This window comes from Hoplias malabaricus, chromosome 3 (genome assembly GCF_029633855.1).
Source record: "Hoplias malabaricus isolate fHopMal1 chromosome 3, fHopMal1.hap1, whole genome shotgun sequence".
In the NCBI taxonomy this organism is placed as follows: Eukaryota; Metazoa; Chordata; class Actinopteri; order Characiformes; family Erythrinidae; genus Hoplias; species Hoplias malabaricus.
The window spans coordinates 110,288-130,162 of NC_089802.1; the positions used below are offsets into that span (position 1 = coordinate 110,288).

At 42.4% G+C, this 19,875-nt stretch overlaps 1 protein-coding gene across 14 annotated transcripts in view; it reads left to right on the top strand.

Annotated features, from left to right (window-relative positions):
* Nucleotides 1-13,732, top strand: part of jakmip3 (Janus kinase and microtubule interacting protein 3) — a 65,141-nt gene extending 51,409 nt beyond the window's left edge. For 4 of the 14 annotated variants that reach the window (XM_066664695.1, XM_066664698.1, XM_066664703.1 and 1 more), the window contains 14 exons: nt 1,568-1,684; nt 2,425-2,553; nt 4,762-4,845; nt 5,831-5,893; nt 5,973-6,071; nt 6,428-6,526; nt 7,587-7,646; nt 7,776-7,841; nt 7,940-8,008; nt 9,715-9,792; nt 10,424-10,630; nt 11,324-11,389; nt 11,657-11,698; nt 13,136-13,732. In XM_066664695.1, coding sequence (XP_066520792.1) covers nt 1,568-1,684; nt 2,425-2,553; nt 4,762-4,845; nt 5,831-5,893; nt 5,973-6,071; nt 6,428-6,526; nt 7,587-7,646; nt 7,776-7,841; nt 7,940-8,008; nt 9,715-9,792; nt 10,424-10,630; nt 11,324-11,389; nt 11,657-11,698; nt 13,136-13,171 — 1,215 coding nt within the window. In that variant the 3' untranslated portion in view covers nt 13,172-13,732. Of the gene's footprint in view, nt 1-1,567; nt 1,685-2,424; nt 2,554-4,761; nt 4,846-5,830; nt 5,894-5,972; nt 6,072-6,427; nt 6,527-7,586; nt 7,647-7,775; nt 7,842-7,939; nt 8,009-9,714; nt 9,793-10,423; nt 10,631-11,323; nt 11,390-11,625; nt 11,699-13,135 lie in introns of all 14 variants that reach the window. The other 10 variants (XM_066664701.1, XM_066664710.1, XM_066664707.1 and 7 more) reach the window with 3 other exon arrangements.
* The last annotated feature ends 6,143 nt before the right edge of the window (nt 13,733-19,875 follow it).

Genomic DNA, 19,875 nt, shown 5'->3' on the forward strand with positions numbered 1-19,875 from the left:
TGTGTATTATGGTTTTAAAAATATGAAAATAGGGAGGCACGGTGGCGCAGCAGGTTGTCAGGAACGAGGGGCGGACTGACGGAGGCAGACGCACTCACTAAAACACAGTATTTTTAATAAAGGAATAAAACAAAACAAAGAGATTTTAACAGAACGAAAATAAACAGGGAGCCAAGCAGGCTAAACTAAACACGGGGAGCTACACAGGGCAAACGGGACTGACAGACTAAAGAGTTAATGAAGTAACGATAAATGAAAAGAAACTACGACATGAAACAACGACTAGGAAAACAAACACGGAGAAGCTGTGTAGACAGACGGACAGACTAGAAAACACGACCGACTAGACAAAGGAGAAAGGAGAAATGTTCGACAACAGGAAGTGAGGGAAGGGGACTTAAATACACAACACAGACGAGACGTACCTGGACAGATAACGAGGAGGACGGGTTAACACATGACAGACGAGGAAGCGGAACAAAGGCGGAGACAGGGGCGGAGACAAGGACAATAACAAACAAAGCCATGTGCAAATAAAGCACATGGCGGGGACAACAGACTTGACAGGGCGAAGGCGTGACACAGGTAGTGTCGCAGTCACATAGCTCCAGGGTTCTGCAGGTTGTGGGTTTGATTCCTGCTCCGGGTGTCTGTCTGTGAGGAGTGTGGTGTGTTCTCCCCATGTCCATGTGAGTTTCCTCCGGGTGACTGTCTGTGAGCAGTGTGGTGTGTTCTCCCTGTGTCTGCGTGGGTTTCCTCCGTGTGACTGTCTGTGAGGAGTGTGGTGTGTTCTCCCTGTGTCTGCGTGGGTTTCCTCCCACAGTCCAAGAACACACGTTGGTAGGTGGATTGGCAACTCAAAGTGTGTGTGTGTGTGTGTGTGTGTTGCCCTGTGAAGGACTGGTGCCCCCTCCAGGGTGTATTCCCGCTTTACACCCAATGATTCCAGGTAGGCTCTGGACCCACTGTGACCCTGAACTGGATAAGCGCTTACGGACAATGAATGAATGAATGTATAAAAATATTTAAAGGCTAAGCACCTGCTATATGAAAATGTCAAAGAAATAAATACAGTGGAATTTGAGCACCTAACGTGTTTATCTATAGTCATAAAACGTTATGTTTTACTAATTGAAGGAATAAGGTTTAAAAGACCGCGGCGTTGTTCAGCTGTTGTCCACCAGTGACGTAACGCGGTTGTGTTCAAGAATTTCCATAGCGAGCTCGGGTTTCTCCATCAATTTAATAAAGTTCTCAGTTTTAAAGCATATTAAGCATGCTATTTTAATGCCATTTTAATTCATACTTACATATGTCAGTAACTAAAACAATGTGAAATATTCATGGAGGTCCATTAGGTGGCGCTTAGCCTTTAAGCTAGCATCATTAATCCCAATGTAATTTCCCTATAATGAGCTGTAATGAATTGAGACCAGACACTATAATAATAACATAAACAAATGTTTAAAAAAGTCTATATTGGTTCCAGGTTTACATTATCTCTTTTTCATTCTGAAACCATTATTTCTGTTTACCTCTGTCATGGTTTTCCTCCTCTGCTCTGCAGCCAGTGGTCGAGACATTCTATGGTTACGATGAAGAAGGCTCTATAGACTCAGATGGCTCATCTATATCTTACCACACAGACAGAACTCCCTGCACACCAGATGATGATCTGGAGGAGGTGGGTGCACCTGTGTATGAGTTTTGTGGGTATATTAAAGTTTCAGTGGTGGGGGGCTGCCGTTGTGTGCTTAGCTGAACCTATGTGTGCTTTTAGGTCATTTACACCTTTATTTGCTATACATGGGAAAACATGGGAATTTCTTTTTTAATTGATCCGAGAAATTACATTTACGTTTCGGCATAGCTGTTCGAGATGAGGGTAGGTACATGAGCTATGCCTGACGTAAACAAGGACTACTGACGTGCAGACTGACCACTTAAATGTTTACAAAGAAGGTTATCGACCAATAACGGTAGCTCTACAGTCAGACCGTCCAATCAGAAGATTTTAGGCTACTTCACCATGCCCCCTTCTCACTCAAGCGAACCAAATGGAGTAGGGGAGGGCTGGACTAGTTTGTGAATGAAACGCTTCTTGAAATTCTATGTAAGCTCTAGAAAAACAAAATCCCGGACGTTTGTGGAATTCTGCCTGGACATTTTCTAAAAAAAAGGCTAAAAATGTCCGGGTAAAAGAGGACGTCTGGTCACCCTAATAATGTACTGAATATCACATCAGCATAAAAGACTGTAAAAATAAAACAGCTTTTACATTATTTTGTGGAAAAATCATTGAGCAGGTATTGGGCGATGGGGTGGGGATCTATCAGAGTAAAGTTTGGGGATGGGGAATGCTCGTGTGTGTGCTTTTGTGTGTGTTTGTGTGTGTGGTTACCTCCCCTGCTGTGCTGTGTGTAGGGAATGCTAAAAGAAGAGACAGAGCTGAGGTTTCGTCAGCTGACGATGGAGTACCAGGCTCTACAGCGCGCCTACGCTCTGCTTCAGGAGCAGGTTGGAGGAACATTTGATGCAGAAAAAGAAGTCAAGGTGAATACACTATGATGTGATGACTTTTTGATTGGTTAGTGCCCAGTGGTCCCTAAACTGATTAAAACAGAAAAGAAAGAAGGAAAAATAAGTATATAATGAAAAAAAAGAGTAAGATTTTAGTCACCATAGGGCTCAATAAAGACTGATGTATCATTTATCTTGTGAGCAACCTCATCGTGTAAATAAGAGAGGACCACACTGTCAAATCAAAATCAAATCAAATTTATTTATATAGTGCCTTTTACAACTGACATTGTCACAAAGCAGCTTCACAGTTTCAGAACAGAACATTTAAATCAAAGCCCAATGCAAGCAAGCTGAAGGCGACAGTTGCAAGGAAAAACTCCTTCGAGGCTGGAGAAAGAAACCTTGGGAGGAACCAAAACTCACAAAGGGGACCCATTCTCCTCTGATCAAACTATAGATTGAATTTTAAATTATCACTAATGAAGTGTCATTATGATACATTACAATAATAATAATAACAATAATCATAATAGTGACATCAATCTTGGGGCATAATTATAGTGCATCAGATTGGAAGAATCAGTCAGTGTTGCTAATCTGAGTCCATTTCTACTTCAGTGTAGTTGATCATGGTGAGTGGTCAGAGGCTGGCAGCAGTAGATGGAGGTGAGCTGCTTGTCTGGGCCGCAGGAGAATCCAGCAAACAATCTTCCATCAGTGGGCCACCATTTTCTCAGAAAACAGTAAAGGGAAGCAGTTAGTTTAGTTGAGTGCAGCAGAGAAAAAGAGCATGTGAATATTTTCCTTAGTGTAGTGACAGATCTGACTGTAACAGACTGGGAGGAGGGAAATCAGAAGGAGCTCAGGCAAATACATCCTTCCGCTCCAAGCAAGAGAAATTGTGAGCACATCATTTGCATTACCCTGATTCCCCATGTCCATGAGTTCCTGAAACGACAACCTTAAACTAGAAAGAGGTTAGTTGCCAAAGGCTAAACTGAACAAGTGTGTTTTGAGCCTAGACTTAAACATAGTGACTGTGTCTGCGTCCCGAACACTAGCTGGAAGACTGTTCCAGAGCTGAGGGGCTTTGTAGGGGAAATAATTCCCCCCCACTGAAGTCCTATGAATTCTGGGAACTAGTAAGAGGCCGGTGCCCTGAGATCTGAGAAATCTTGGTGGTTCATAATGCGTGATGAGGTCTCACAGGTATTCAGGGATGAGATCATGTAGGAATTTATACGTGAGTAAAAGAATTTTGTAATCAATAGGGAATTTAACTGGAAGCCAGTGAAGGGCCGATAAGACTGGGCTGATATGATCAAATTTTCTAGTTTTAGTGAGGACCCTGGCTGCAGTTTTTTGAATTAGCTGGAGTTTACTCAAGTTTCTACTGGAGCATCCTGATAAAAGTGCATTGCAATAATCTAATCTTAATGTAATAAAAGCGTGAACTAATTTTTCTGCATCTGGGAGTGATAAGGAATTTCTTAACTTAGCAAGGTTTTGAAGATGTAGGAAAGCTGTTTTTGTAATGTTACCTATATGCTGATCAAATGATAGATCTGAATCAATTATAACACCCAGATTTTTTGCTGATGAGCTAGGGAGAACAGGGAAGTCAAAATTATGTATTAAGTCTGATACCTTATTTATAGCAGGTTTTGGACCTAGAAGGAAAACCTCGGTTTTTTCGCTGTTTAGCAGAAGGAAATTGTATGACATCCAATGCTTCACTTCTTTAACACAGTCCTCCATTTTCTTTAGTGTAGGTTTGCCATCTGGTTTGGCTGATATGTATAACTGTGGAAGGTAATGCCATGCCTGCTAATAACTCTGCCCAGTGGCAGCATGTATAATATGAATAATAAAGGTCCTAAAATGGAGCCTTGGGGAATTCCAAATCTCATTTTTGTATGAATAGAAGAAACATTATTTACTTTTATAAATTGGTAGTGGTGGCATGGTGGCGCAGCAGGTAGTGTTGCAGTCACACAGCTCCAGGGACTTGGAGGTTGTGGGTTCGATTCCCACTCCGAGTGATTGTCTGTGAGGAGTGTGGTGTGTTCTCCCCGTGTCCATATGGGTTTCCTCCGGGTGATTGTCTGACCAAAATATGTATATTTTGTATGAGAATTGTGTTGGCCCCAGTCTCTCTTGGGTCTCATTAGTGTTACCCTTTTTATGTGGTTGTATTTTTAGCTCATATTTTGATGATGTCATTTTTACCTCCTGTAGACACGAGAGCAGTTACAGGCAGAGCTGAGCCGGTACCAGACCAGAATATCAGACCTGGAGCGGGTGCTGAGTCAGCAGGGACAGGTAACCTTTTGGGTTTTCTACACACACATCTCTTATCATGCATCTACCACGGAGCCCATGTGGAGATTATATCAGTGCTCTGCAGCACCCTCATCGGCTCCCATCAGCTTCCCATAAGCATCAAGGAAAAATTTCTCTCTCACGCCTCCACACTTTCATTCATGCTCACACTCTCACAAATAGCCCACAAAGCAGCCTCACGGATTACTGTCATAAAAATATATATGTATCTGCAAAACTCGATTGAAGCAGCAGCAGTAGTGGAGCTTGAGACTGCTTGAGAGTGCCCTTTGAGACAGCCTGCTGTTAAATTGCTTGGGGATTCACAACCCTCTGTCCTCGAACAGACAGTGTATGACTGAGTATGTGAATTAGTGGGAGTGTGTAGGAGGGGTTTAGGGAGCTTTGGGTGTGTGTAGGAGAGATAAACACAGTCCAGGTGGAAATATTGAGGTATTATCTGCTGATGGTCCTCCCTGTAATGAACCAGATATTGCTTGGACACACTGACCACAACTTCTGAGAGACTTTTAAAATGAATGTTCACTCAGATATTGACTGTAGAGTTATGAGTTTAAGAAGTTACTTTGAGTCTAAGCAGAAGACAACAAAGCCATTTTTCTTAAAGTTGCAGTATCAAAAGGAAAAACAGCCTGATTAACACTAAGTGACAATAAGACTGCAACGAATCAGTCGTTGAAGCAAGATGCATGTGCAAATTTAAAGTTTAAAATACACAACAATAACACTGAGCAAATACACCTTAGCAGAGATGGATCAACAATAAAGTCACGAGGCCAGGAAGATGTTTTCCAAAGCATGATTTATTTAAATGTTTATCGAATTGGAGTGAAAATATTAATATATAAAATACTGAAATATAAGCTCAACCCTCTTAATCGTCCTTTTTCTAACTTACAAAACTAGTGAAAATAGTGGTTTATAAAACTGCATAAAATACATATTATTCCCTCCTATCTTTCAGGATGTGAAGTGGATTGAGGAGAAGCAGGCATTATACCAGAGGAATCAAGAGCTAGTGGAGAAGGTATGCGTCATGGGACTCATTTCTGATGTCATTTCTGTGAATGCAACTGAATTCCAACATGTCCCTGTGTTTTCAACAGCTGAAAAACATGGACACAGAGGAGGTGCGCTTAAAACTGGAGATTCAGGATGCAAAAGACCAAAACGAGCTCTTGGAGTTCCGCATTCTTGAACTTGAAGTAAGTTTCACCAAGCTGCAGCTCAGAGACAAGTTTATACACATTGTGTAGCTCGACTTACTGAGCTTGATTCGGTGGAAGGTCTGCAGGTTTTGAGCCACTACAGAAACCAAACATGTTCTGTAGGCTCCATGATACAGATGTACCCTCTCAGCAGATATAGGTCTTTAACGTACAACAAGTGGCAATATTTTAAAAAGGTTTCTAAAGAATCATTTAGAAGGGTTTCCATGAGAAACCAGTTTATGCATCCAGCTGGTCCTTTGTGTGTTCATGGCTCTATATAGAACCTTTGAAGTGTTTTTGATTTTTAGATAGATGTTATTGCTTGTGTTTTTTCTAATGAATCTTTCCAGGAGAGAGAGAGAAGATCTCCAGCTATAAACTTCCAGAATATCTACTTTATAGAGGGAATGAGCCCTTTGCAGGTGTACTGTGAGGCAGAGGGTGTCACCGTGAGTTCACATTAATATCAACCTGAGACATATAACAGTATATACAGTAATAATAAACTTGAGGTGTATAATCCTATATAACCCGAGGCATATATTTGACCACATTTTGTATGTGATATCACATTGTACATGATTATTCATGGGTTGCAGCTGAAATCAGTAGTAGCCACCATATCTGGGACAATATGTTTCTGTCAACACTTTGTAGTCCTCATTTAGATGGTAAAATGAAAGAAATATACGTATTGATCCCTGATGCATTTACCCGCATCATGTTTGTAAACAGAGCTCTGACCATCTGTCAGTCAGTAGAGGAGCCCAGGTCGTGTCCCAAAGTAGCGCCATGCTCCCTACGTAGTGTAAATCACTTGGGATTCGGCCTCAGCGTAGACGTGGCATGGAAACCTCTCTCACTGGTCGCTCACACTTACAGACAACTTACAGAACTACTTTTTTACATTTTAAACCAAATCAGAGGAATAATTTAGGCCGACAGTCGCAATAAAACATTATCCTCCAAGAATCTGTGCACTCTCAGAGCGCAGCGACAGCGGGATCAAATTATTTACCTGTAAACAAGGGGAAAAAATGAGACAAAAGATTATGTGGTGGTGTGTGTAGTGTCTTACACATTAAAACAAAATATGAGTGTAATAAGACAATTCATGAGATCTGTATATGACTAACTCACTCGGAATTCTAATAATTTCCCATTAGATCCTATAATGAAAATGCTAATGTGGCTAACACATTTTGGCTATTACAGTCTTTTTCTCCATCTTAGCTACACAGTGCAATCCTTAATCCCCCTGACACAAAGAGGCAGTGGGTTTCTGTGCTTCTGGATGATGTAAGAATCTCCAGCTCAGGGAGAGTAGCTGTGAATGAGATAAATGTGTCTGTTTTCCCTTTCATTTACTTTACGGCTGTGCTCTGAAACCAGAAAATCAGTCCACAATCTGACGCAAATCATGTAACTGCAGCCTATGAATAAATTGTGTAGCTATGCTTGTGTGCGTGTTGGTTTTCTAACACTTTCACTCTTTATGCTGTGTGTCAGGACATCATCATCACAGACCTGATGAAAAAACTGGACATTCTGGGGGATAACGCCGTAAGTGTATGTTCATTTCATACGTAAACGTGTGTGTCCATAGACTTGTAGGGAACATGCTCCCTACTGTTTGTGGTACAGATGTATTTCAGTACCTCGTTTGACTTTTTGGTTTAATGTCACTGCCTCGTACAGAACCTCAGCAATGACGAGCAGGTGGCCATCATCCACGCCAGGACTGTGTTAACTTTAGCAGAAAAGGTACTGTTTATTTCTCTTCACAACTTTTTTTCATGGGTATTTCTCATGTTTTACTTGTGTGCTTTAGCGGATCTTATATGTATTTTTTTTTCTTTCAGTGGCTAGAACAAATCGAGGTGACTAAATCTGGGCTACAGCAGAAAATGCTGGACATTGAGAGCGAAAAGGTGAATATACAGCAGGTTCTTAAATGCATTTCAGTTCAAGAATTAATTTTCAAGCACACAGAAGGGTCCGTAACCTACACGTCTTCTAGTCATCGATGTGTAAATGATATTTTTATGAAATTCATGGTATTAATATGTAGTTTGTGGCAGCACAGTGACCTGGAGGTTGTGGATTCGAGTCCCGCTCCGGGTGACTGTCTGAGGAGTGTGGTGTGTTCTCCCTGTGTCTGCGTGGGTTTCCTCCGGGTGACTGTCTGTGAGAAGTCTGGTGTGTTCTCCCTGTGTCTGTATGGGTTTCCTCCGGGTGACTGTGAGGAGTGTGGTGTGTTCTCCCTGTGTCTGCATGGGTTTCCTCCGGGTGACTGTCTGTGAGGAGTGTGGTGTGTTCTCCCTGTGTCTGCGTGGGTTTCCTCCGGGTGACTGTCTGTGAGGGGTGTGGTGTGTTCTCCCTGTGTCTGCGTGGGTTTCCTCCGGGTGACTGTCTGTGAGGAGTGTGGTGTGTTCTCCCTGTGTCTGCGTGGGTTTCCTCCTGTGACTGTCTGTGAAGACTCTGGTGTGTTCTCTCTGTGTCTGCGTGGGTTTCCTCTGGGTGACTGTCTGTGAGGAGTGTGGTGTGTTCTCCCTGTGTCTGCATGGGTTTCCTCCGGGTGACTGTCTGTGAAGAGTGTGGTGTGTTCTCCCTGTGTCTGCATGGGTTTCCTCCGGGTGACTGTCTGTGAGGAGTTTGGTGTGTTCTCTCTGTGTCTGCGTGGGTTTCCTCCAGGTGACTGTCTGTGAGGAGTGTGGTGTGTTCTCTCTGTGTCTGCGTGGATTTCCTCTGGGTGACTGTCTGTGAGGAGTGTGGTGTGTTCTCCCTGTGTCTGCGTGGATTTCCTATGAGTGACAGTCTGTGAGGAGTGTGGTGTGTTCTCTCTGTGTCTGCGTGGGTTTCCTCCTGTGACTGTCTGTGAGGAATATGGTGTGTTCTCCGTGTCTGGATGGGTTTCCTCCTGTGACTGTCTGTGAGGAGTGTGTAATGTGTTCTCCCTGTGTCTACGTGGGTTTCCTCCGGGTGCCTGTCTATGAGGAGTGTGGTGTGTTCTCCCTGTGTCTGCGTGGGTTTCCTCCGAGTGAATGTGTGAGTGTGTGTGTTGCCCTGTGAAGGACTGGCGCCCCCTCCAGTGTGTATTCCCGCCTTGCACCCAATAATTCCGGGTAGTCTCCAGACCCACCACGACCCTGAACTGGATGAGCAGTTACAGACAATGAATGAATGAATTAACTAATATGTAGTTTGCCCCCTTTGATGGTTGTATAAACTTCTACTGGGAACCCATTACATCACATGTTGGAAAACTTATGAAAATGTAGTGGTATTAAGCCACAAGAGCTTTAGTGAGGTCAGTTATTGATGAAAGATAATTAGTTTCACACCTCCACAACCCAATGCTAGAGTCTTAATACCCCTCTCGACCATGCTTGGCATTAGGCATTGTGACAGGGCTGAGTGCCCATGCTGACTCCTTAGTTTTTTTTTTTTCTCCTTCTTTCAAAAGCACACATTAGGGGTGATGCAGTGGGTTTACTCCCTAATGCTCCGCACAGAAAACTCCATTGTTACCCACTACACCGCTACTCAGATTATTGAATATAGAGCGGATTTTTAACAGTGTTACAGAGGGTTGGGTGTTAGTTTTCCATACAAAGCTTTTTCTCTTCACTTACAGGAGCTCTTCAGTAAACAGAAAGGATATTTAGATGAAGAGTTAGACTACAGGAAACAATCTATGGACCAGGCTAATAAGGTAAACACATCACATGTATAGATCCATATTTACTACATTACAGACTGAGTTAACTAAGTAGGTCATTTAATCTAGAAATAATGCAGAACTGATACAGATCTTTTATCATTTTGTGTTTTTATGCCCTCTGGTGGAAACTTTTGGTCAACACTGGTCCACACCCCATCATTTCCTTCTATTTATTTTCTCTCTCTCTCTCTCTCTCTCTCTCTCTCTCTCTCTCTCTCTCTCTCTCTCTCTCTCTCTCTCTCTCTCTCGCACGCTCTCTCTCTCTCTCTCTCTCTCTCTCTCTCTCTCTCTTTCTCTTTCGCTCTCTCTCTGTCTGTCCTGCTCTTTCTCTCTTGTTCTCTCTGTCGCTCATTCTCTCTCTCTCGCACGCTCTCTCTCTTTCTCTCTCTATCTCTTTCTCTCTCTCTCTCTCTCTCTCTCTCTCTCTCGCACGCTCTCTCTCTCTCTCTCTCTCTCTCTCTCTCTTTCTCTTTCGCTCTCTCTCTGTCTGTCCTGCTCTTTCTCTCTTGTTCTCTCTGTCGCTCATTCTCTCTCTCTCGCACGCTCTCTCTCTTTCTCTCTCTATCTCTTTCTCTCTCTCTCTCTCTCTCTCTCTCTCTCTCTCTCTCTCTCTCTCTCTTAGCGTATCTTGGAGCTGGAGGCGATGTTGTTTGATGCACTGCAGCAGGAGGAGGCGGGGGCCAAGGTGTCTCAGCTGCTGTCGGAGGAGGAACGGGATTGGCTCAGGAGAGCAGTCGATCAGTGGAAGAGGCAGGTCCTCAGTGAATTACGGGAGAGAGATGCACAGATACTCAGAGAGAGGATGGAGCTGTTGCAGCACTCTCAGCAGGTAACGAAAGTATAAAATATGCTTCTATAGGTAGCCTTTAGTTACAGGCATGGTGTCTATTGTTTTAAACCAGCGTGGCTTAATAGCTGCATTTCTCTTACATTGCACAAGTGTTAGGAACAATAAATATTCATTCAAGACCTCAGTTCACTCTACATTATCAGCTATGTTCATGTGCTGGAGATTTGTGTAAAAAGACAGATGCGATAATGGGTTTATGACCTTTTATTTATTGTTTTGTAACTAATAGAGTTATGTGACCCAGAGTTATGTGGTCTCCTCTGGGTGTTCTGACTACATCCCACAGTCCAGAAACACATTGCTAGGTGTACTGGCTGTGCAAAATTGTCCTTGTCCTTGTGAGCATGAGTGACTGGATGAATGTGTGAAATTGCCTACAGATGTGAGTGTGTGAGTGACGGAGTGATTGTGTGTGTATGTGTGTGATGTCCTGAGATGGACTAGTTCCTTGTGCAAGGAGTGTTCTTGCCTTTCACTCCATGATTCCGGCTGCGCTCTGTACGCGCTGTGACCTTGACCAGGATGGAGCAGTTAAAGAGCATGAATGAATGAATAAATCCATTATTTTCCTGAATATTCCATGTTAGTTTTTAGTAATTAATCACTAGCCCTAGAAATGATAGATGTTTTTACCTGTATGAGGAATACTTGACTGTCAAATGTCCTCCGTAGAGAATAAAAGAGCTGGAAGAATGGATTGAGGCACAGAAACGACAGATAAAGGAGTTGGAAGAAAAGGTATGGAACAGATGTGTGTGAGTCTAGGCTCTTCTGATCTGCAATTTAGTCACACACACACACACACACACACACACACACACCACTCACACACAAAACCTCATGTGTTACTCAGTCATATTAAAGAGCCTGTAAACTTGAGTCTCTCCTCTGTTCTGCCTCCTTCTTTTCTAAATGACTCTCATATCTCTTTCTCTTGTCTGTTCTCTTCTTCCATTTTCCGTTTCCACCTTCAGTTTTTATTTTTATTTTTGTTCTTTTCTTTAGCCTTCATTCTTTGGTCTTAACTCTTCCAACATACCAGAGATGGTGAGTAGAAATGCTTTGTCACAATGAAATCAATGCATAAATAGAAAATAGCATCTTATTTATGTTTTATCTGAAGACACACATACCTCATTAAAGGTTGAATGCTGTGTGGTTCTGGGGACAGGCTGAAATTAATGCCTGAAAGCGATCGTATATCATAGGCTTAGGGTCATGGAGATTGATCAGAGCTTTACTAATATATTGGTCAGCCGTAATATTAATACTGCCTGCCCGTTATAGTGTAGGTCCTCCTTGTGCCACCAAAACAACTGTGGCCCATTAAAGCATGGACTCCACTCGACATCTGAAGGTGTCCCCTGGTGTCTGGCACTAAGAAGTTCCAAGCAGATACTGTAAGCTGCGTGGTGCAGACTCAATGGATCAAAATTGTTTGACCAGATTGAGATGAGTTAGAAGCCATTTCAACATCTCAAACTCTTAGCCTGGTTTGTGTTCCTCAAACATAGCCAGGGGCAGTGTCCTGCTAAACCACACACCTGCCATGTGTTTGGTCAGTTTAAGTAAGTGATTTGTGTCAAAGTAACATCCACGTGAATTCCAGGACCCCAGACCAGAAAACACCAGACCAGGCCACCGTCTTCCTGATCCATGGTCCAGGCATGTGCACTCTGACCCCATATGCCCCAGATGCAGTGCACAGTGTGTTCAGGCAATTTTCCATCATACGCCGCTTTAACTTTTTGTTTTTAGCATTTCATGCTACAGTAGCTCTGGGATCAAAGAAGATGGGCTAGCTCTTGTTTCCGTTGCACGTCCATGAGCATCGGGCACCCATCAATCTGTGACCTGTTCACCGGTTTCCCACTTTGAACTGCTTTTGGCAGATACTAACCACTGGGTTTTGAGAACAGCCCACACCTGCTGTTTTGTTGTCTAGCCAGCACAATGTGGGCAGTGTCGAAGTCATGCACATCCTAATACTTCCCCATTTTCCCGGTTCCTGTAAAGTATGTTATTCACGTCACTGCTCGGTGGTTTTAATGTTATGGCTGATTAGGGTATATTTCAGTGTATGTGTAAGGGGATTTTCAGGAGCCTGGTTTTCTTGAATTTTCTGAATTTCTAACACAATTAACTGACATTTAGATGTTTTAACTCTTCTATGTAAGGATTATTATTAAGGATTAGGGTTATTTACAGTTTTATACCAAAGTTTGAGTGCCTAGTGTCAATTTAGGGGTTGTTCTAAGTGAAAATAGCAGCTCTATTCTACAGAACACATGCACAACTAATTGCACAATTACTGTTTATTTTACCACATTGGAGAATATTAAATGATTTGTTTTTATTTGTTTCCAATATTAAGCTCAGATAATAAACAGAAATTATTATTGCATTACAATCTTGACCAGATTTTACCCTTAAAAAGTTTATTTTTTCTTTTTTTCTCTGAAATGACTGTTTGTTTCCATCCAGTTGACAGGTGTACGGACTGTTTTCTGCCTTCTGTAAAAGTGGAGAACAGAAGAGAGGACAGCTCTGTAATCAGCGGGTCATTCTCTGGAAGTCCTGTGATCCTCAGCTGTTCTTACATCCTCAACTCTAGCGTCTCCTCGTGACCTAAAGCTAAGGGAAATATGGTGCTCTCTCTCTCTCTCTCTCTCTCTCTCTCTCTCTCTCTCTGTTTTTCTCCACTGGACTGAAACTGTTTTTATTGTACTGACCTGTGGACCTTGCTCCATCTGACCTCTTTCTTGCGTGTGGAATTTAAGGAGTCTTAAATCAAAGCGCTTTGTCCTTTCCCTGCTAAGCAGGTGGTGCTGGACACTGCTTCCCTTTGGAAGCCCGGTGGAATGAGAGGCGTTACGTTAAATCCCGTGCCCCCTTCACTGTTTACACGCACTCTGCTTTGGTTCCTAGTGGCACACACAGAGTGCTCGCCTGGTGGAGATTGACCTCCCATTCCTCCCTTACACTTCCTCTCACACACACACACACACACACTACAGCGTAGGTAATGGAACCGAAAGCCAAAATATGTGGGTGATGATATATTTAATTTTTGTAATGTAAAAGGACAGTATTTCAAATAAATTTCTCAAGAGAGAACTGCAAACCTGAATGAACACGGAGTCTTTACTTTAAGCAATTCATTGTCTTGTTTTCATTATTTTATTTATTTATTTTTTGTTTGGGGGGGGGGGTTAGGTTTATATTTAATAAAAAATATTGAGGCTTCTGTTTATATAAAATGAATATATTATTTAAAAAATATATTTGTGTGTCTGGAGGCCACAAACCATCAAACGCCTCAGTCACGACCCCTCTGTCATGGAAAAGTTTTGGACATCTGTGGCTGGTGGGGAGCGATGGAACAGGGCTTTCCCCTCCCTTAATATTAATTCACTGTCATGAATGGGTTAAACGCTGAGAATCAATTTCCCAAGGGGATAATAAGGTAAATCATAATTCCTTGTATCATTTAACTGTGGTGGAGTTTGGCACTGGTGTAGTACATAATGTGGCCACCGGAGGGCAGCACATCTCTATCACAGTAGTTGGTTGAATGGTGTTTGTCATTAATGTGTGCTGTATATAAAGGTTCCAGTCCTCTCTGCCTGTTTCTATAGGTGCATACAGACGCTTGAAGAGGCTTTGCCACCAATGGTCAGTGATGTGTATCAATCCTGCAAAAAAAGCATAGTTTGAACAACAGGGTAACAATCTGTACAGTGTCTGTAGATGAACGCACACAAAGACTTGGACAGACAGACGAGTGGATGGATGGATGGATGGATGGATGGAGTGTCTGGGAGTGAAGCTGAAGATTCCCGACCCTTTCCTGTCGGCTCACATTTGACTGGAGGAAGAAAAGAAGAGAAGCAATGACAGAAGGAGGGAGGGAGTGGATGAGAGCTGGATTCTGGAGGAATATAGGTCTCTGCCTCTGGCTTTATGTCCTCACAACTGTGTCAGTGGCTTCCAGCTGTGTGCGCACCCACTCTCAGTCTTACTGTGTCACCAGAGGAAGCCTCTCAGCCTTAGCTCACTGACTGTAGAGGGATGTGCCAAAATGTGAAGAGCAGAAACTCTCTGTGGGATAGCTCTGTTTTCTCAGGATCCGAATAATCCCAAACATGTTCAGTGATACTGAGGTCTGGGCTCTGGGGCGGGGCCTGGTCTTTCCAACAGAGCCGGTAGTTTCTTCGCGTTGATTTGGTGTGCTGTTATATTTTCTCAGCGTGGGCTGATTGGGCGCTCCACAGCCTTAGTTCTGACCCTTAGTTTGTGTCACGTTCCCGCAGTGAAACGTTGGACTGGAGCTGCTCTGGATTTGTTCAGAGCTGAAGTGAGAGTGGCGCTTGATTCTCTAAACTGAACTCTATCTGATGGGGAGCGCGTTGGTGGTCTGCTAGGTCTTGCATGGTGGTTATGAAGCTCTTTCTCTGTGTTTGTTAACCATTAGCATGTCTGTTTGTGGCTGTAAGCTAATGGGCGTATGAAAGAAAAAAAACATCATTGCCGTGGCTTAGCATTTTCACTTTGAACCTGCAGTGTTCCAAAGCACTGTTTTATCACAGATTGCCATGTTTAATGTTTATTATAGATTCACACTGGAAATCTTGGTGTAAATAACAGAGGGAGGTGGCTACGTGGCTTACACCTTGCCATAACACTAAAGAACAGGAGAGCTACTGCAGTTTTTAGACTGTCGCTGCTGTCCTGAGAACAGCTCCCCAAGCAAAAATATCCATCCCACGGAAGAGATAATGAATGAGACGAGGGCAAAACACTTCTTTCATTCGTAATCCTTCATACATTTATTATAACTGCTATTGAAAATCATTTAATGGTAGGAAATTAAAGGAATGTACGGATGTACAACTTGGTGTTTTTGCTCCTGGGCAAACCCTGCAGTTGCAGAATATGATTCACTTTTACATTTTACAATTTCTACAGTGCTGACTCTGGAGTAGCAATGACAGAGGCTCTGTTCTCTCTATTATAGGTCAGTGGAACACCACAGTAATTTTGAAGCTGTAATTTTAAGGTAGAAATACTACCTAGTGTTCCTTTAAGGTAGTATTCCTAACATGTGTGTGAACCTACAGCACCTGTAGCTGCCCAAAGATTCATTTCTCTGAGCAATTCTTACGTCTTGTGGATTTGAGTGTGGTGCCTCATACTTGAATGACTCTGATTTGTACTCTGTATTAAACACTAAACGCCTCCTCCAGCTCCAACAGTTTTGAGAAAACCTTCAAAAACTCTTTGACCAAGGAATATGACGAAATATTCCCCACATGTCATTTCACATGTTATTAATGTAGCCTGCTTATTTTTAATAGTACTTTTACAGCGATATTTAATGAATCTAGCACACACTAAGATATATATAAATATATTAAAAATGGTTTAGACGTAGGGGACTTTAAGGAACACAATGTGATTTTTTGCCCTAAAATTACAGCTTCAAAATCATTGTGATGCTCCACTAATTTTTAATACTGAGCATAGAGCCTGTGTAATTTTTGAAGGAGGGAAGAAAACCACGCCCACTCCCTCCACCTCCCCATTGATTTCAGTACAGTGCTATAAATATGAATTACACTAGTGGGAGCCACAGGAGCCAACAATTCCCAAATCTTACACAGTGTTCCTTTAAATCACTGAGATACTGTGGTGAAATCTACATGATCTTTTTCACAGGTAAAACGAATCCTGTCTGAATCGGGCTAAAAACACGGGTAGACTTGGTTTCTCACATCACAAACGTAAGTAGCTAATCCTGTCAAGGCGTGGGGAGGGGCTTTGAAGCTGCATATGAGCTGTGGAGAGGTGGGTGGGGTTAGAGGAAGGGACTAATTGCATATTCATGGAGCTTAATAAAGTTTAGAGTTATAGAGTTTTATCTAAGGCCCCAACTAACATTATTTCTATTGTTTTTTTTTTGTTTTTTCTTATCACCACAACGCAACTTTTCACTATGAAATAAAAGGCAGAAACTGCGCGTGCGTGTTTGTCTGTACCTCGCGTGCACGTTACTTTGGTAGTTCACATTTCACATCACAGACTTCTGTTGGCCGCGCTCGGGGCAAACCATCTTCATCACCATCATCATCTTCAGCTCCTCGGCAATGCACTACACTTTTCTGACCTGGATTTGAGCTCGGTGCGCGCGCCTGTGGCTCCTCTTCTCGTGCGCGCTCGCGTTTGAAGGAGTGTGGCTTACGCTGATGAGCGGTGTTTGAGCTCGTGCTCTTTTTCTTACTGCCCAAACGGTGCTAGCCGGTGCTAGCGGTGTATAACCGGAAATTGTGGACAGTGTTTTGAGTCTTTGGTGAAAGGGATATTTGTCTTTCTCCCTCAGGGGAATCAGAGGTATAAAATTCCAGCACCACACCCCGGTGGACAGTTCCCTGTCTACTCTCTCCTTCAACCTCTCCATCACTGTCCGTCTCTATCACTGACCGTGACCTGAGAGCGAGCCATGGCCGAGAGCAGGCTCCTTCCCCGGGAAGATGACGAGTGCTCGCTGCTGTCCAAGCTGGGCACCGACAGCCCCAAGCCCCGGGTCAAGTTCGGGGGAATGTTTTGTAACATCGAGGGCGCCTTCGAGAACAAGACGCTGAACTTCGAGTCCTTCAGCCCGAGCTCCGTGCGGAGGAGCGGCTCCACGGCGCGACCGCAGGACACGGATGACACCGCCAGTGTCTCCAGTGTCTCCTGCGTCTCCAGCGTGTCCCGAGAGCCTCCTCAGCCTCCTCCGGTCTCAGTGCGACAGACTGTGGAGCCGCCCACGGGAAACAGGCGCCTCCAACGGGGCAGACACGAGGTAAGGCAAGGCGTGGACAAACGAGTGTTGAAAAGTCTGTTAGTAATGAATTTTAAGGAGGTTTATAAACCAAATGGCAGTACGTCAACAAGGACTTTTTCATTACAAATAAACAAAGTGTTATTTACAAAGTAAACATAAGTTTGCTGTATATTTTTCCATTTAAAATACAAGGTGATTCATTCCCAAATGTAGTAACAAAAAGTTTAAAAAGGACTTTATTTAAGGCAGTAATAAAACATCTCTAGCTACAAAGCATGCTGTAAACTGTAAAACAATTACATAATAAATGACATTATAAACTAATATTAGTTATTAGGGGTGTTTTATTTACTAATATTAATTATTACAGTTTTATTATGGAAACCCATTCCCAGCTGTTTCCATTTTTCTTTTATTTTTGTCCCCTCTTCTCTGACAGCAGTGTGTTTTCTTAGTATCGTGAAATGATGAGGTGTGCTCTGTAAATAAAACCCTCATATTTTGAAATAATACCCGAGGCCCTTACTATGAGTTAAAGTACAGTTCAGTTCAATTTTCCATTCGAAGAAAGTGTAGAATCCTTGAGTCTTAATTTGATCATTTTTAGGAAATAATACTCTTTGTAAAGTGTGAGAAAGTGTCCACGCGCGGATGTGTGAGTGACTGGGTGAGTGTGTGAAGCCCTGTCGAGAGTACATTTCCTTCTCCATGCCCAATCTTTCTGGCTAGGTTCTGGAAGCACTGCTCCACAGATCATGATAAAGTTCTTAAACAAATGAATGTAAAGATTCAAAGCCTATGAATCAGTATTCTGACATAGTAAGTTGTTCTCTCTATATATATTTCTCTCTCTCTTTCTCTCCCTCTCTCTCTCTCTCTCTCTGTCTGTGTGTGTGTGTGTGTGTAGGCTGTCTGAGTGTTTGTGTGTTGTGAAGTGCAAGACGTGTAACTTCAAAGTAACCATGATTTGAAAAGCCCCATCTCCTTGAGTGGATAACACAAGAATTACCAGGATTTTCATATGACCCCTTCTTCTACCAGAGACTGCCAAATGGCAGTGCTGGGGTAATTTGCATCCCATTAGGCCACCTTTTGTTATGTACATTAAGCCACTACTAGGTGCTAAACGGGGGGATGGGTGATAGTGTGAACTAAACAAGACAAAATGTCCTGATAAGATTCTTTTATTTTGGGTTTTAAAAACGTTAAATAAAAATATATTTTTAACAAGTAGCTGAGGGTTGTTGTTTTTTTGTATAAATTTATGTAAAAATATCTTTACCTATTGGCAGTTTTTCAAAAGACAAAAATACTTAAAATAATGGTTAAAATATCTGAACTTTAGCTATTTTGACCAATTATCAGTGAGAAAACAATCCAAAATTAGTACAAAGGAGGCAGACTTGAGGTGTTTTGGAATTATAGTTCAAATAATGTCTTTGTGTGAGTTTTAGAATAAAGAGAAAGATGACTGCAGACACAGGAAAACTTGTTAATAAAGTATGTAAACTTTATATAATAAACTGCACCAATGTAAATAGCCTATCTGGCTACATGCTGAGTGAAATAAAATAGAATAAACATTTCTCACTATAGTACAATATTATTACAACCATCATAAAGAGGAAGGTGCGACAAAGAAGGCACAAGACGATTGAACAGTTAGAGGCCTGTATTAGACATGAATGGGAGAGCATTCCTATTTCTAAACTTGAGAAACTGGTCTCCTCTCTCCCCAGACGTCTGAGTGTTGTAAGAAGAAGGGGGGGGGGGGAGGGGGGGGGGGGTGCCACACAGTGGTAAAAATGGCCTTGTCCCAACGTTTTTGGGATTTGTTGTTTCATGAAGTTTTGAATCAACATATTTTTCCCTTAAAATGATCCATTCTCTCAGTTTAAACTTTTGATCTGTGAATTGTGTTCTATTCTGAATAAAATGTTAGATGTTGGCTCCTCCTCCACATCATTGCATTCAGTTTTTATTCACAATTTGTTTAGTGTCCCAACTTTTTTGGAATCCGGTTTGTAGATTTATTTTAAAAATGTTGTTGTTGCAGCCATTAAATGGAAATATGCCAGTAGCAGGTAACAGTGAACAGGGATGGGTGTGATGGGTGATAGCGTGAACGATGATGATAACGATTATGTGTGTATCCACCTCCATGTGGATAAAAAGCCACGTCACCACATATTTCACTTACTTTGTTGACTGAGAAGCAAAGATGGCAAAGATTTACAGCACACAGCAGGCTTTGGACATGATCCTCAACCATGTCAACCCCTGTGACTCATGGGTTGACTCATGGTCTCATTTACATAACAATGGAGGCAAGAAGAGTTATTCACACCTGTCACATGGCAGTTCTTTGGGATTTAAAGGTATAACTGCCAAATGGCAG